This window comes from Oratosquilla oratoria, chromosome 3 (genome assembly GCF_046742065.1).
Source record: "Oratosquilla oratoria isolate Oo_2021 chromosome 3, ASM4674206v1, whole genome shotgun sequence".
NCBI lineage: Eukaryota > Metazoa > Arthropoda > Malacostraca > Stomatopoda > Squillidae > Oratosquilla > Oratosquilla oratoria.
Genome location: NC_134779.1, coordinates 40532851 through 40551425, shown reverse-complemented (window position 1 = coordinate 40551425; position 18575 = coordinate 40532851). Strand labels below are relative to the sequence as shown.

General features: G+C 44.4%; 1 protein-coding gene across 2 annotated transcripts in view; it reads right to left on the bottom strand.

Annotated features, from left to right (window-relative positions):
• LOC143022022 (cholesterol transporter ABCA5-like) overlaps positions 1 to 18575 on the bottom strand; it is a 385392-nt gene that overhangs the window by 244384 nt on the left and 122433 nt on the right. For both annotated transcript variants that reach the window (XM_076179961.1, XM_076179965.1), the window contains one exon: positions 13840 to 13913. In XM_076179961.1, the coding sequence (XP_076036076.1) occupies positions 13840 to 13913 (74 nt within the window). The remainder of the gene's footprint in view (positions 1 to 13839; positions 13914 to 18575) is intronic.

Here is an 18575-nt window from a genome sequence, read left to right as displayed (position 1 = left end):
GAAAAGTAGAATATTTATAGTAATATATGTGCCCCCAAAAACACAGGCTTGGTTTGATATCTGAGTTACTGATAGATGGAAGAAACATAGCAAATACGGGTGACTTTAACACAAAAGGAAATAAATTGGGAAGAAATTACAGTAAAAGGTGGAGAGGAACTCTGGGGCAACACTCTACTGGATATGACCATTGACTATACATTGACTCAATGGGTCAAGGAAAATACCAGATATAGAAACAATGAAGAACCATCGAGACTAGACCTATTATTCACATCTGAGCCTGAAATCATGGACAAAATGAATTACAAGACACCAATTGGGAAGAGTGACCACATATTAATAGAGTTCAAATTCAAAGAACAAAACGTGTAGTGCTGCTAAAGATAGAAAAGGCACAGCCTGGAAAAGATGGAAAAAAGACAAAAAGACCAAATGGCAAACATACATCAAATGGAGAAACAAATATGTAGATGTATGAAGGGAGGAAAAAAGAAACTACATACATATACCAAGGCTTTTTTCCCCTTACAAGGGAGGTAGCCAAAAAACAAAGCATAAAAACCATTCCCACCCAATACACTCCACTCCCCTCCACCCTCTACCCTCCCTCTTATCTTGGTACCTCCTGGATGACAGGTCATCCCTGCATCTTGTACATTGCATGTTGTTGTGGCAAAGTAGCATGCAGCTGATACATTAGGGTCTATATGGGGCGCCCCTATGGACCAGAGCCACACATCATTTTGTCTGTGATAGAGGAGGACTCTGCTTACAAAGAAATGATGTCACTTTTAGCATACTGCAACTGTCCCTCTGGTATGCTGTCCCCCAACCCCTTGTTGCTGTCCTGGATTTCTCTGAATATTCATTTCCTTGTTTTGCCTACCCTGTAGATTGAGAGAAGCGAGTAAATGCCTTGGTGGATTGAAAAGTGTAATGAGAAATAGACATCTGGGAATGGATGCTAAGAGGAGACTGTATGAAGGACTGATTGTACCAACATCATTGTACCGGGCAGAAACATGGAACATGAGAGAGGAAGAGAGAAGAAGTTTGAATGTGTTTGAGATGAAATGTTTGAGAATTATGATAGGGGTTACTAGGCTAGATAAAGTAAGAAATGAGGAGGTGAGGAGGAGAACAGGGGTGGAAAGGGAACTGGGAGATAGGGTTGATGAAAGGGTATTAGGATGGTTTGGACACATGGAAAGAATGAGTGAAGAAAGATTAGTAAAAGAAGTATGGAAGGCAGAGGTGGAAAGAGTGAATATGAGGGGGCATCCTAGGATGAGATGGATGGATGGGGTGAAAAGGGCATTACAAAAGAGAGGAATGACTGTGGAGGATGGACGGGAGAGGACAGAAGATAGGGGTGAATGGAGAGGGGTTGAGTATAGATGATGCTATGATGCATGAGGGGGGATGGGGGGTGGGGAGGTATGTGTGAGAAGAAAATTGATGCAGCCCGAAGGGGTTTCTCCCCGACTTCTCTTTTTCTGCATGAGGGGATGGAGAGGGGGAGTTGCCAAATTTATGAAGTGGCCTTGCTGTGGATGCGCTGTGTCTTGCGACACTGCTTTTGACCCAGGGCAGTGGACAGGATGCAGGGATGACCCATCATCCAGGAGGTGCCAAGATAAGAGGGAGGGAGGAGGGTGGAGGGGAGTGGAATATATAGGAAATGGAATGGGTGGGAGTGGTTTCTATGCCTTTTTCTTTGTGGCTACCCCCCATGTAGGGGGAAAAAGCCTTTGGTATATGTATGTACAGGTACTCCTCGTTTAACAACCTACTCGGTTAGCGACGACGCGGAGTTACGACGGGCTTTATGACAGACGTTTAACGTAAATCTCCCGAAGTTACGACGTCGTGTACGATAATTAAGTTGGCTGAGGCAAATTTGTATGATGTTATAATTGAACTTGTACGGTGGATATTAGCTGTGAGGTAAAGTGTTCTGAAGCTTAGGTCTACATTACCATCCTGCAAGCTGCAAAAACTTCCTGGAGTACAGTATATACCGGTAGTGGTAAATTTTTAGTTTCGACCATGGGCGCAATATAACAATAGAAAATTAATTATTAATTTTGTAGATTATAATGTATCAAAGTAATATGCAATTTTGTGAGCGGAAATAAAAAAAAGAGGTGCTAAAACAAATTTCGGAAGTAACGAAGTCATGTCGGACGAATGGTACACCATGCTTGTTATGATAGATGTCGATGTCGAAGAAATAAAAGGATGATGAATTCGCCTAACCTGAACTAAACTAACCTGACCTGTGTTTGATAAATCATTACCTGCAAATTAAATGTCATCCTGCTCGTCCTCGTTGTAGTCGTCGTGAGAGACGTTGGCAGACGACAAGATGGCGTCCCAATCCTATGCTACCGACTTCGTTCATTAGCATATTTTCTTGTAGTATGGTATTTTTTACTTTCATTTCCGCCCACAAAATTGCATATTACGTTGATACATTTTAATTTACAAATTAATAATTAATTTTCTATTGCTATATTGTGCCAATGGTCGAAACTAAAAAAATACCCCGGTATTCAATATGGAATGTCAGCATACACGGATTTGGTCATATACGGTAATTTTAGGAACCTAACCACCGTAAATAAAGCTTTAATGTACTGTATAAAAGAGGGAAAATACACAAAAATAAAGATACATGTATTGCTGGACATTGTACATACAGTACATGTACGTATATGTATACACTTTCGCTTAACGACGGCGCGCTGGTCCCAATTGTCGTTGATAAATGAGGAGTGGCTGTATATATGCCTACCCTGTAGTGGGGGATAGAAGAAACTACAAAAAGGGTATAATAGATAAATGCAAGGACCAACCTAAACTATTTTACAGAGTAAGCCTAGAACCGGTGTTGAACACACGTGTAAAATCCTCATATTCGTTAGCCAGAATAAAGTGAAGAAAGTGACACTCCTGCCTTTCCCTGATCCGGACAATTGTATGTGTGAGCGTCTGTTCATCACTTGTGACATAAATGATCTTGCCCATGTGAAGGAAAAAGGTGAGTGAAATGAAAGAGAGTGAATAATGAAACATTATTGTTACAGATTCACTCTCTCTCATATCATTTCACTCACCTTTTTCCATTGCACATGGGCGTGATCATGGTGTCACGAGCGAAAGACAGAAGCTCACGCCTACCATTGTCCGGGTCAGGGAAAGGCAGGAGTGTCACTTTCTTCACTTTATTCTAACTAACGAATATGAGGATTTTACATGCGTGTTCAGCACCGGTACTAGGCTTACTCTGCTGCTATGTGAGGTATGGCGGGCGACGCCGGGACCCCCCCCCCCTGGCATCCCCCCATGCATACCCTCGCTACCCATTGCTTTCGCTACGACTCACGCATCACTCACACATTACAAATCACGTCAGGTCCATACCAACCATCCAGGCACACTATGCAACATTCATTCATGCTCTTTCGCCACATTATTATTATTATTATTTATTATTGTAATGACATTTTCTTTTTCATTATTTTATATGGTGTTTTATTATATTTATAATGCTTTATTTCACAGCTCTCGATATCACTATTAGCGGTCTTTCCTAAACTTATTATTATTATCATCATTATTATTTATTATGGTAATGACATTTTCTTTCTTTTTCATTATTTTATATGGTGTTGTATTATATTTACAATGGTTTATTTCATAGCTCTCAATATCACTTTATATAAAAAGGTGAGTGAAATGAAAGAGAGTGTAGACCTCCTCACTCTCACTACTATACACAAGCCTCCTTTTAGTTGGGGGAGCCATTATAAGCAATAATAAGGTCAGCGGATATGGTTAGACAGCACTTTTAACACTTTTTTGGGAGCACGATAAGATGCATAACATACCCTTCGAAAGCGAGGCTCACACTGACTGTGCTTCCCTGAGCGGCAGGCTACAGAGCCAGGGATGGGAGGGAGGGATAGGTCTACAACACTACCAATTTTCACATGGACATAAATTACAGTGCATTTGTGGTATGTCCGTGAACATTGTGTCACTCTGGTGGCTTATCGGTCTTCCCCAGTAAAGCCACTCCGGTGGCTTATCGGACTTTACGGGTTAAGAACAAATTGGATGCGGAAACATACAAAAGTGGGTCACTATGAGCATAACTCTCTTCCTGTAAAATACAACTAGGTAAATACAATCTCCTCTAAGCATCCATTCCCAAATGTCTATTTCTCATTACACTTTTTAATCCACCAAGGCATTTACTCACTTCTCTCAATCTACATTTTACCTCCACCTCCTCCCTTTCCTGCTACAGTCACACCCAAGTATCTAAAACTATCTACTTCCTCTAGTCTCTCCCCCTTAATACTCACTTTCAGTCTGCTGCCACTTTCTCCCCTTGTACATCTCATCATCTTACTTTTACTCACATTTATCTTCAACTTCCTTCTTTCACACACTTTCCCAAACTCTGTCACTAACTTCCTCAATCCCTCCTTTAATCCTGCTAGAAGCACAGTGTCTTCTGCAAACAACAACTGGCTTATCTCCCACTATCCTTGCATTTACCTCTCACACCACCACATCCATGTATAAACTGAACAGCCAGGGCAACATAACACATCCCTGACAAAGTCCCACCTTTACCTCAAACCCCTGTGGTGGGGGGAAAGAAAAGTACCAAGTCTTCCCACTTGAGTCATAAGAGGTGACAAAAATGGAACTGGGATTAGGCCTAGGCATCCTTCTCCCTGTAGCCCCAAAGGCAACATTCCTAAAAAAAGTAGAGGCATAAGAAGGTCTAGGAGTTTTCCAACCAGCATCCTAAGGTTTGGGTCTTTTAATGTGTGTGGATGTGGTACAGATGAGAGTAAAAGAGAAGAGATAGGCAGTATGTCTGTGAGAAGATGGATGTGTTGGCACTGAGTGAAACTAAGTTGAGAGGTAGGGGTAAGTGTGAATTTGGAAGTGTAGTTGGGAGGTTCTCAGGAGTGAAGAGGGGACGAGGGAGAGAAGGGGTGGCTATACTTGTAAGTGAAGAGATAGGTAAGTGTGTAGTGGAGTGGTAGGAGGTTTCTTCACGGTTAATGTGGATGAAGGTGCAACTGGAAAGGAAGATGTGGGTTTTTTAAGAGGATATGGGCCTGGTAGTGAGAAGAGTGTAGAGGAAAGGCAGGATTTTTGGATGGATTTAAATAAGTGCATAGAGGGATTTGGGAGAAATATCAATATCATTGTATTGGGAGACTTTAATGCTAGGGTAGGAAAGGAACCAACATACAGAGTGGCTGGGAAGTGTGGAGTTCCAGGAAAAAATTGCAGTGGAGAGTTGATGGTGGAGATGTGTCTAGAGAGTTGATGACAGCAATTACAGTCAAATACAGTGTTTAGGAAGAAAGTCAAGTATAAGTACACATGGAAGAGGGTGGTAGACAGAGCATTAATGGACTATATAGTGGTAACCAGGAGTATAGTAGGAAGTTAAGAATGTAAATGTTCTGAGGGGCAGGAGTGGGGGAACATTAGAGCATTTTTTGAGCATGGAGGATAGATGGAGAAAGAGGAAAAAGACAAAAGGTAGGGAGGTGCTTAGAGTCAACTGCTTAAATGAGAAAGAGAAGGAGTAGTATAGGAAGAGGCTGAGAGAGGAGTGGGAGGAGTGAATGATTGAGCAGAATTAGGAGTGGGAGGAGTGAATGATTGAGCAGAATTAGGAGTTGAGGAGGAATGGGGATGGTTCAAGGAGGTAGCCATAAGGTGTGCAAAGATGGTGTGTGGAACAAGAAGGATGGGAGGAAATAGAAGGAAGGGTAGTGAGTGGTGGAATGAGGAAGTAATGAAGGTTGTAGAAGAGAACAAGCAAGCTTTCACAGATTGGTAACAAAATAGGACAAGGGAATCACATGAGAGGTACACAAAAAAGAGAAGTAAAGCATAAGATACAGGAGGCAAAGAGGAGAGCAGATGTGAAATGGGGTAAGAGTATGACAGAAAATTTTGTAAGTAATAAAAATATGTATTGGAAAGAAATTAAGAGAGGAAGAGGAGGCGAATTAAATAGAGAAGAAAAGATAAAAGGTGCAGATGGAGAGATGATAATTGAAGAGAAGGCAGTAAAAAGAAGATGGACTGAGTATTTTAGGGAGTTGCTAAATGTGAAGGAGGATAGGGAAGGAAAGATAGTTACAGTGGGAAGTGCTAAGAAAAGGTCTGTGATGAGTGAAGAAAATGGAGAGAGAAAAAAAAAAAGATGAAGTGAAGGCAGCTGTTAAGATGATGAGAGCAGCTAAGGCACCTGGGTTGGATGGATGTCATGCAGAATATCTGAAAAAGGAGGTACAGTGATGGTGGACTGGTTAGTGAGGTTACTTAATGTTTGTTTAAGAGAGAGTAGAGTGCAAGAGAACTGGAGGAGTGCCTGTATAGTTCAACTTTACAAGGGAAAAGGGGACAAGTATGAGTGTAATAGTTTCAGAGGGATCAGCTTGTTAAGTGGAGCTGGGAAGGCTTATGGGAGGGCCGTGGCGGCGCCAGGGGGGTGCTTGGGGGGGCTTTAGCCCTCCCCCCAAAAAAGTGGCCTGCCCCCCCCCCATTAGCCCCCCCAACTGAAATGAGCAAATTGAAAATTTAAAACACTCATTGAAATAATTTTATTAAGTGGAATTTTTAATTGCCAGGGCTAAAGATTTGTCAGCCATCAAGGCTAGCCCTACCATTAACCCCCTCCCCTTCTGAAATGAGGATAATATATGTGTATTATCATATTACTATTAGCCCCCCCAAAATTTGCTCAGCACCCCCTTAGCCTCCCCAACTAAAAATTCCTGGCGCCGCCGCTGTGGGAGGGTCTTGATTGAGAGGATTAGGAGAGGAACAGAGGGAGTAATTGATGAGGAAAAGTGTGGGTTTAGAACAGGTAGGGTTTGTGTAGATCAGATTTGTGTGGTAAGACCGATATGTGATAAAATGGAGAAATAAAGAAAAATAATAATAATAATAATAATAATAATGATAATAATAATAATAATGAAAAATGAAGTGAAGACAGTTGTTAAGATGATGAGAGCAGGTAAAGCACCTGGGTTGGATGGATGTCATGCAGAATGTCTAAAGAAAGGAGGTACAGTGATGGTGGACTGGCTGGTGAGGTTATTTAATGTGTGTCTAAGAGAGAGTAGAGTGCAAGAGAACTGGAGGAGTGCCTGTATAGTTCCTCTTTACAAGGGAAAAGGTGACATGTATGAGTGTAGGAGTTTCAGAGGGATCAGCTTCTTAAGTGTAGTTTGGAAGGCTTATGGGAGGGTCTTGAATGAGAGGATTAGGAGAGGTACAGAGGGAGTAATTGGTGAGAAACAGTGTGGGTTTAGGACAGGTAGGGGTTGTGTAGGTCATATTTTTGAGGTAAGACCAATATGTGAGAAAACTATAGGAAAAGATAAGGATATTTTTTGGGCTTTCATGGTTCTAGAAAGGGCTTATGACAGAGTAGACAGGAAGGCACTGTGGGAGTTATTGCAGATATATGGGATAGGGGGAAAGCTTTTAAGAGCAATCAAGAGTTTTTCCAAGAGTAGTAGAGCTTGTGTTAAGATTAGTAATGGAGAGAGTGAGTGGTTTGAGGTACAATTAGGTAAAGATGCAAAAAAAAAAAAAAAAAAAAAAAATATAGACACCATTTTTGCTTTGAGCCATGAATGGGAAAAGAAGTTCAATACAAAAAAATGCAAACTAATGGAAATGGGGAGTTGTGACAAGAGGCCATCCTTAAACTACTCCTTGGGGAGACCCATTACTAAATCAAAACATGAAAAATACTTGGGTGTGTTACAAGACAACCCGTGTTACCTGGCATACATATCAGCAGGATTGTGGGAGAGACATACAGAACATTAACCACTTCAGTACAATGATGCCTATGTAGGCGCCAGGAGGCGTGAATGGGTACATAAGGATGCCGGCACTGGCGGCTTGATTATATATATATATATATTTTGTAGTTGTACATGGGTTACCCCTGGATTTTGTGAACTGGTCTGATCATGTTTTCTGTGTTTATTATTACTCATAGTGTAAGATATGTACGATATGTCGGGCCGACATATCGGCAACGCGCAAGCCGTTGTCGGCGCTGCCGCGCACTGCCGGGGCAGTACACTGTAGACCATGCCACAATAAAGTATATTGTATATGGCGCAGTGAGAGATCAAACCTACGCTACCCACCATGGCTGGACGTGCACGAGAAAGACCCACCTATACCCCCAGATCCACCTACAGGAGAGTGTTGGATGGATCACAGACGCCACAGACGCCGACAGCACTCGAGGTGGCTCACCGGCTGCTCCTGGCGCAAACCGCCGCCATTGTCTCCCTACAGCAGCAGCTAGCAGCGCGCCCTGCTCAGACCACATCAGCCTCACGGTCGTCAGCCCCTGAGAAGTGCGACATGGACATGTCCACAGCAGCGTTCCGGTCGTGGAGACGTTCGATGCAGTGTTGGCTGGACCTGAATGGGTGGGCACCGACGGAGGCCGTCCTGTACATCCGCCTCCATTGCCTGCCTCCTCTGCAACGCTCCTTGGATGCCAGGTTCACCGCAGCCGAGTGGCAGGCACTGACCGTCAAGGAAGCCTTGGACTCTATCAGTGGCATCGTTCTCCAGGCGACCAACCAGGCAGCCGACTGGTGCAGGTTCTTCACCGCTCGCCAGGAACGCAACGACCCCATAAGTGAGTACTTTACTCGGTCTGCTCAGTGTGCAGCGGATTGCGAATTTAAGTGCCCCCATTGTGACAGTAGCTTGTCTGAGTACATGCTGCTCCGTAAGCTAGTGAGTGGTTTGGAGAGTGTTGGTTTAAAAGAGGAGGTATTTCGCAAATGTGATTCGTTCAAGGATACAGATTCCTTGCGTAAGTTTTGTGTGGCGTTCGAGGCGGCTCACAAGGACGCCGCTCCCTCAGGTCTGGACGGTAATCTTGGGCGTGAGACGCTAACGCCAACGGCGGCGGTGACTCCGCAGCCATGCGCACCGCAAGAGGATCTCCAACCACAGGTCGCTGGGAACCGCCCACCACCCCACAAGCCCCACTGTGGCAACTGTGGGGGCAAACACATGCCAAGGAAAGGCATGTGTCCTGCGGAGACGCTGACATGCTACGGGTGCGGCAAGACCGGTCATCTACGTCGCCTGTGCAGGAAGAGTAAAAAAGCAGCTGCGATGGAGGGGGAGGCCTCCGGTATAGTAATTGCAGCCGCAGGGAAAGCCCAGAGCCAGCCGTGTATTTGGGTGACCGTCAGCGACACACGGAAGGAGACATCGGCCAGGATCCGAGTGGTACCGGACACAGGAGCCCAGGTATGCGTTGCGGGACCAGGCCTGCTAGCCGCCCTGGGCGTTGATACGAAATCGCTAGTGAGCCGGGGCAGCCTGCGTGACGTAGCGAATTTGAGCCTGAAACCCATGGGCGCAGTTACCTGTCGCATGCAACATGGCAGCAGGTTCACGACGCAAGAGGTCTTCGTCGTGAAGACCGCCTCCCATTGCTACATTTCCTTACAGGCCTGTAAGGATCTGGGTTTGGTACACCCTAACTTCCCGCACCAGCCCACAGTTGCAGCATCGGCTGCCACCGAGTCAACTGACGGCGCACTGCCGCTGCCGCGGCCTACCTCAGTCCCGTTCACCTCACTAGAAGAAAATGTGCCACAGCTAGAGAACTGGCTTCTCCGCCATTTTTCCGGGTCAACGTTCAACACTGACAGGAGCCCTCTGCCAGTAATGGAAGGTGAGCCACATGTCATCCACCTGCTCCCGGACGCCAAGCCCTACTCCTGCCATACACCGGCTACGGTCCCGAAACACTGGGAGGCGGTGGTGAAGAAGCAGCTGGACGAGGACGTGAGGAAGGGAATCTTGGAGCCGGTACCAGTTGGAGAGGCAACAGAATGGTGCGCAAGTACGGTGGTGGTCGCGAAGAAGTCGGGCCAACCGAGACGCACCATCGACTACCAGAAACTCAATGCCGCCTGCAGGAGAGAGACCCACCACACTCCTACACCGTTTGACATGGTATATGGCATCCCACGCCACACCTACAAGACAACAGCAGATGCTCACTGGGGCTTCCATCAGGTAGAGCTACAGGAAGCCAGCAGAAGGCTTACTACCTTCATCACACCTTGGGGCAGGTATAGGTACTGTAGAACCCCCATGGGCCACTGTGCTCCTCCGGATGCCTATACCAGAAGGTACGACGACGCCATCGCTGGGATCCCAAGAATATTCAAGTGTGTGGACGATACCCTACTGTACGACGCCAGCGTGGAAGACGCCTTCTGGCACACGTATGATTTTCTGGAGACATGTGCCATGAAAGGTGTGACCCTGAAACCAGAAAAATTCAGGTTTTGTAGAAGGCAGGTGGACTTTGTGGGCTTTCATGTAGGCTGGGACGCCTACAAGCCCACGGAAGAAAGACTGGCCGCCATCAGGAACTTTGACATGCCTGTCGAACCATCTATAACAGACATACGCTCCTGGCATGGGTTCGTCAACCAGCTGGCACCTTTCCTAGCCACCGCTCCAGTCATGGAGCCATTCCGGGAGTTACTACGGAGACCACAGGGGAGGAAAGTCTACTGGGACGAAAACCTACAGGAAAAGTTTCGGCAAGCCAAAGAAGTAGTCTGCAAGCTCGCCAAAGAAGGCCTAACATATTACGACAAGGACAGACCTACGGTGGTAGTGACGGACTGGAGCAAGGTGGGCACTGGCTTTGTTATTCTACAGCAATACTGCCCCTGCCCCCTGAGAGAGGCTCCCTTCTGCTGCAAGAGCGGGTGGCGCTTGGCGCTGTGTGGCAGCCGTCACCTAACACCCGCGGAGGCAGGTTACGCACCGGTGGAGGGCGAAGCTCTGGCTGTCGCATGGTGCCTCCGTAAAGCTCGCCTTTTCCTGCTTGGATGCCCCAATCTCCTCATAATCACCGACCACCGTCCGCTAGTGAAGCTCCTGGGGGACAGAGAACTGAAGGACATAGTCAACCCGAGACTGTTTGCCCTGAAGGAGAAAACGCTGCAATATAGGTTCCAGATCAAGTACCTCCCAGGTAAGCGCAACTCTGCAGCCGATTTCTTGTCCCGTTACCCAGCGCTCTGTGCACCACCGGACGTCATAGATGAAGAGCTGGCCAACGACATGGAAGCTGCTGTAGTGGCCGCAACAGTGGCGGTGCTCGACAGCGATGACCAAATAGCCCTGGAGAACTCGGCAGTGGTGCAGGCCGCCGCCGATGATCCAGACTATCAGCTACTCATCGCTAAAGTGACAGCAGGAGATTGGCACCCACAACGGGCTCAAGAGCTGACCTGTCTGCGACAGTTCTATGGAGTCAGGGACAGACTGGCGGTGTCTCAAGGCCTGGTGACATACACCTACGAACAAGGAGCGGTCCGTTTAGTGGTACCTGCAGCAATGAGACACCGTGTGGCAGCAAACCTCCACGCAAGCCATCAAGGTTTAGATGGGATGCTACGAAGGGCGAGACAGGCTGTGTACTGGCCTGGCATGGAAGGTGACCTACAGCACCACAGAGACACCTGTGCCAGCTGTAACACGCACTCACCCTCGCAAGCCGCCGAACCCTTCACCCTGACACCCCCACCCCAGTACCCATTCCAACACACCGTGGCAGACCTGTTCCAGCTCGACGGACGAGTATACTTAGCGTACGCAGACAGGCTCACGGGCTGGCTGGAAATAGCGCACTTGACCAGCGGAGCTACATCAAGCAAGCTCTCGTCAACACTTCGACAGTACTTCCATCGTTGGGGCGCACCAGAGTCAATCTAGACAGACGGTGGAACCAACCTAACCAGCGAGGAGATGCGCAATTTCTTTGGGAAATGGGGAGTGAAGGGAAGAATCGCCTCTGCTCACTTCCCACAGTCGAACGGGCGTGCAGAGGCGGCAGTCAAGTCTGCCAAGAGGCTACTTCGCGACAACACAGGCGTCGGAGGGAGCCTTGACACCGACAGAGCAGCTATGGCGTTACTGCAGTACTTAAACACGCCTCTACGCGGGGTGAACAAATCACCAGCGCAGCTGGCTATGGGCAGGCAGCTGCGGGACGCTGTCCCCGTCCACAGGCAACACTACAAAGTGGACATCCACTGGCGACACGCCCTCCGGACAAGGGAGCGTGAGGCAGTACGGCAACAGGAAGCATGGGTTGGGAAACAAGGCACACCCAGATCGCTCCCCCCATTAACGCTTGGTACCCGTGTGTTTGTGCAAGACCAGTCCACGAAGCTGTGGGACAGACGAGGCGTGGTCAGTGAAATACTGCCGCATCGTCAATATACAGTCAAACTCGAGGGAAGTGGACGACTGACGCTACGCAACCGCAGGCATCTGCGAGCCGTAAGAGGCTCATCTCAACCCACAACACGGACAAACCCAAGCTCTCCTCCTCCACCAACTCCTCGACTCTACACACAGCAAGAGACGGTGGATCGCCCACGGCGTCGTGTCAAACAACCGGCATGGATGGCAGATTTTATTACCACACCCTCACATTAGATATATGCGTGTATATCTGTTTGTATTTACGTGTGCATTTTTGTACAACTACAGTTTTTTTTTTTTTCTTGGTTCATCTTATACCTTGTAAGATACTCTGATTAAATCTATATTCCTTTATGTTTATATTCGTGAATGTTACTGCAGTCAGATACTACACTGTCCATACATTGTGAATGCCATGTACGGTACATGTATTATCTTGGGGGGAGATGTAAGATATGTACGATATGTTGGGCCGACATATCGGCAACGCGCAAGCCGTTGTCGGCGCTGCCGCGCACTGCCGGGGCAGTACACTGTAGACCATGCCACAATAAAGTATATTGTACACATAGTAAAAGAGAACAAGTAATACAGCAGTGACTTTATATTTTATAATGAGAGAATAATGATACATCATTCATATGGCAGCCAATGCTGCACACAAGAATTTACCTCATGCTGGAGTGGATAAAGTGGCATTCCACTATATGGATTAAGAGAAAATGAAAAAATTCAATGAAACCCTGGTACGTCTACGACTGGAATATGTGTCAGTAGTATGGTCCCCATACAGAGTGAAGATAAACAAGATTGAGAGAATACAAAGGGCAGCAATCAAACTGGTCCCCAACTTGGCATATAAACCATATGAGAAAAGACTAAAAGCACTGGGTCTGCCAACTTTGAAAGATCAAAGAGAAAGGTGATACGATTACAGCATTCAGGTCACTAAAGGGGAGAAATTGTATTGATAGAAAAGATGACTCCTGATTAAAGATGGGAGGGATTTAAGAGGCATAGGAATAAATTAAGAGAGACCTCATGTTGACAGGGTATGAAGAAATACAGTTTTCTATATAGATGTATAAATATGTGGAATAGCTTAGAAGGTGATAGAGCCCAAGCTCAAACAATACACGAGTTTAAATCTAAATATAAGTGGAAATTAAGGATATAGATTAAGCTGGAACTGTGTATGAATTTGAGTCTAGGTATGTTAGAAAAGTAGAGAATAGGAGACAGGACCCAATGATCATTGCTCCTTTCCTGTATATTACAATTGAGTAAATAATAATACTAAAAAAGTTACATAAAAATCCAACTTGTCACATTTCAGGAACTGAATTTTGATGTAAAATGGGCCCTTACTCTTAAATTCCTCCCCTCTGTAGTGCCAACTGCTTTATTGAGGCTGTGAAGTAACACTTTCTTTTATGGAATGTGTAAAAAAAAATTAATCATACATACAATTCTATGGCAGCAAGTACATACCTGTTGCATGCTCCTTCTACGCCAAAAGTTGGCACTAAAGATGAACCAAAATTTCCTTTTTGTTCCATATTCACCTGTTGATTTCAAATCATAATTAAGATATTATAAAAGCAGCTAAATTATCTATCAATTTAACACTTTTTATTGTAATCATAGTTCATTTGCAAGTAATCATCAATTTACAATTTATGCAATGACTACTTTGTGTTATCATTCATGTAGTGGGCAGCATAAAATTGTGGAAAAAGTGTTTGAATGTGGTCCATTTGACATGACATAGTATAACATGCACCTACACCTACATATAAATAACTTCAAGAGATGAACATTTTGACAGTCAGTCAGTTTGTCCTCAGATCTGGAAGGTTGTGTGTGTCAAAACTTTTAAGCTTTTACTCAAGAGTGATTGATGCACAGTCCTCGAAAGAGCCAATGTTACCAGCATCGAGGCCATGATCATCAAACACCACATAAGATGGTCTGGCCATGTGGTGCACATGGAGGACACAAGACTACCAAAGAAAATAGTCTTCAGAGTGTTAAATACAGGTGATTGCCCTAGAGGCCGCTATGCTTCGATTTAAAGACCAACTCAAGAAATCCCTCAAGGAAGCTAAAATAGACCCAAACACTTTTGAAGCTTCAGTGGGCAACAGGAATGAGTGTAAAAGCAAAATTAAAGTAGGCACAGACCTCTTTGAAGAGAATAGAAGAGCCAACCTGTTAGCTAAACGACAGCAACAGGCAGAAAGAATAAATCAACCACAACCACCTCCCACAATTCATGTGATCAATGCCCTCGATTATTCAGGGCACGAATTAGTCTTACGAACCATAAGATGGCTCACCATCTTAATAATAACTAACCTATTTTTTTTTTTTTTTTTTTTGAGTGCTCAACCTGAGGCTTTTAAAATGGTACACCAAGAAAAAGGATACAAAGTAGACAGAAAAGGATGACAAAAGAAAAAAATTAAAGATAGCTTATACCAACATAGACAAAATGATTTCAGGACTGAATGAATTAAATGACTATCTGGCATTAGAAAAACCAGACATAATGGGAGTTGTAGAAACAAAGTTAAAAAGTCCTCTACCACCAAATACTGTATGACAAGGTATATACAACCATTGGATGAAAAATAGAAAAGAAAAACAGGGTGAAGGAGTATTATTTTTGACTAGGAAAGACTTAAATGTGACAAATATAACAGAAGGAAAAAACAAAGTGGAATCAATTATGATAAAAGTTGAAAACAGTCACATGAAAAGTAGAAAATTTGTAGTATGTGCCCCCCAAAACACAGTCCTGGACAGAAAGCAATCATTCCAAACTGCTGGAAGACACAAAATATGAACTAATTTACTGGAAGAAAGAGGAAATATAGTAATTATGGGTGATTTTACTTAAAAGAAATATGTTGATATGAAATGACAATGAAGGGTGGAGAAGACTTCTGGGGAAACATACTACTTGATATGACCTTCAAATACACAATGACTCAATGGGTAAAGGAAAATACCTGATACAGAAACAATGAGGAACCATCAAGACTAGAGTTAATACTTACGTCAGATCCTGAAATTGTGGACAGAATTTATTACAAAACTTCAATAGGGAAGAGTGACTATGTACTAATAGAATTTGAACTAAAAGAGCAAATGGACTTGAGAAGAAATGAGAAACATAGAAAAGGAAGACTAATGTACAACAAAACACTTTGAGAAACTCAAAAAATTCTTTCAAAATGCAAATTGGGATAACTTCCAACATGAAGAAACAAAAGTTTGAAGAGAAATGGAATATACTAAAATAAATTTACAATGAGCGAATGAACAAATATGTACCACAACAGAAACAAGGAGTATACATTAAAAGCTGGTACAACAAAAAATGTAGTGAGGCTAAGGATTAAAGAGACAAAGCTTGGAAAAGATGGAAAAAAGATAAAAAAAACGAGTAAATAGCAAACATATATCAAACTAAGAAATGATTATGTAAAAATACACAGAGATGAAAGGAGAAAGTATGAGATATAATAGAAAAATAGAAGGAACAACCTAACCTATTTTATAGTTATGTAAATGGTACATACATACATATACCAAGGCTTTTCCCCCCTTACAAGGGAGGTAGCCAAAAAGACATAAAACCATTTCCACCCATTCCATCCCGAAATACACTCCACACCCCTCCACCCTCCCTCTTATCTTAGCACCTCCTGGATGACGGTTCATCCCTGCATCTTGTCCACTGCCCTGGGTCAGAAGCAGTGTCGCAAGACACAGCACATCCACAGCAAGGCCGCTTCATTAAATCAGCGACCCCCCTCTCCTTCCCCTCATGCAGAAAAGGAGAAAACCGGAAGAAATCCCTTTGGGCTGCGTCAAATTTTTCTCACACATACAGTACTACCTCACCCCTAACCCCCCCCCACCCATTCCACCTCATGCATCACAACACCATCCATATACAACCATTCTCCATTCACCCGTCTTCTGTCCTCTCCCATCCTTCCTCAACAGACATTCCCTTCTTCCCCAAAGCCCTTCCCCCCCATCCAACTACCTCATCCTAGGACGCCCCCTCATATTCACTCCATCCACATCTGCCTTCCATACCTCTTTTACTCGTCTTTTTTCACACTTTCTTTCCATGTGTCCAAACCATCCTCATACTCTTTCATCAACCCTATCTCCCAGATTCCTTACCACCCCTGTTCTCCTCTTTACCTCCTTATTTCTCACTCTATCCAGCCTAGTAAACTCGTCATACTTCTCAGACAACTCATCTCAAACACATTCAAACTCCTTCTCTCTTCCTCTCTTATGTTCCATGTTTCTGCCCCATACAGTGCTATTGGCACAATCACTACTTCATACAGTCTCCTCTTATCATCCATTCCCAAATGTCAATTTCTCATTACACTTTTTAATCCACCAAGGCATTTACTTGCTTCTCTCAATCTACATTCTACCTCCACCTTCACTCCACCTTTTCCTGCCACATTTGCACCCAAGTATCTAAAACTATCCACTTCCTCCAGTCGCTCTCCCTTAATGCTCACTTCCAGTCTGCTGCATCTTTCACCTCTTGTACATCTCATCACCTTACTTTTACCCATATTTATCTTTAGCTTTCTTCTTTCATACACTCTCCAAAACTCTGTCACCAACTTCCTGAATCCCTCCTCTGATCCTGCTACAAGTGCAGTGTCGTCAGCAAACAACAGCTGGCTCACCTCCCACTTTTCTCCATTTTCCTTAACCATCTCCAGTCCCTGACCCACTACCCTTGCATTTACCTCTTGCACCACCCTATCCATGTATAAGTTGAACAGCCAGGGTGACATAACACATCCCTGACAAAGTCCCACCTTTACCTCGAACCACTCACTCTCTCCATTTCTAATCCTGCCACATGCTCTACTACTCTCATAAAAACTCTTGACAGCTCCTAGAAGCTTTCCTCTTATCCTGTATATCCACAAAACCTCCCACAGTGCCTTCCTGTCTACCCTGTCATAAGCCTTTTCCAGATACATAAAAGCCCAAAAAGACATCCTTACCTTTTCCTTAAGCTATCTCACATATCTATCTTACAACAAAAATCTGATCTACACAACCTCTAATAGGTGAGGAACAGTGTGGGTTTAGGACAGAATGTGGTGGTGCAAGAGTTGAATGCAATGGTAGTGGGACAGGATTTGGAGCTGGTTAAAGAAAATGGATAAAAGTGGGAGATAAGCCAGTTGTTGTTTGCTGACAACACTGCACTTGTAGCAGGATCAGAGGAGGAATTGAGGAAGTTAGTGACAGTTTGGGAAGGTGTGCAAAAATAGGAGGCTGAAGAAAAATGTGGGTAAAAGTAAAGTGGCAGCAGATTGGAATTGAGTATTAAGGGAGAGAGACTAGAGGAAGTGGGTATTTTTAGATACTTGGGTGCGAATGTGATGGGAAAAGGGAGGAGTGGGGGTGGAGGTAGAATGTAGATTGAGAGAAGCGGGTAAATGCGTTGGAGGATTAAAAAATGTACCGTATTTTTCGGACTATAAGGCGAGGTGCAAAATCCTTCAAATTGGCCAAAATCGGGTGGTGCGCCTTATCGTGAGGTGTGCCTTATGTGTGGCTTCAGTGCAAAAAAATGCCTAGGACACTGGCGTACTATTTTGACACCTTTTGTATCTAGCCTGCCGACGGCAACAGTGCATAGTCCCAGCAAATGTTACAACCAAGTTATAACCAAGATGCATGTATCTTGACAAGAAAATTGCGAAAACTATGACAGTTTTCGAGTCCATGCCACTGCATTCATTCATGCTATCATGGCTATGACATGATAGCGTCCACAACACAGACAGCCATTTTGCATTGGTCTAGTCTCGCTCCACTCAGACTGTAGTCATTTTGGGTATTCCTTTAGTTTTGACCATGGGCTCAATATAGCAATAAAAAATTAATTATTTTGTAAATTAAAATGTATCAACATAATATGCAATTTTGTGGGCGGAAATGAAAATAAAAACTGCCTTGCTACAAGCAAATATGCTAATGAACGAAGTCGGTAGCATAGGATCGGGACGCCATCTTGTCTTAGTATTTCCGACAGTACCTCGCCAGGTAAATTTTCTTGAAGGAATGTTATGGAGAGGAGATACATGCATTCCTTCAAGCTGCAAGAACTTTGTATACCCCGCAAGGTGAGAGTGTGGTTGAAAAGCCCGCCAACGTCTCTC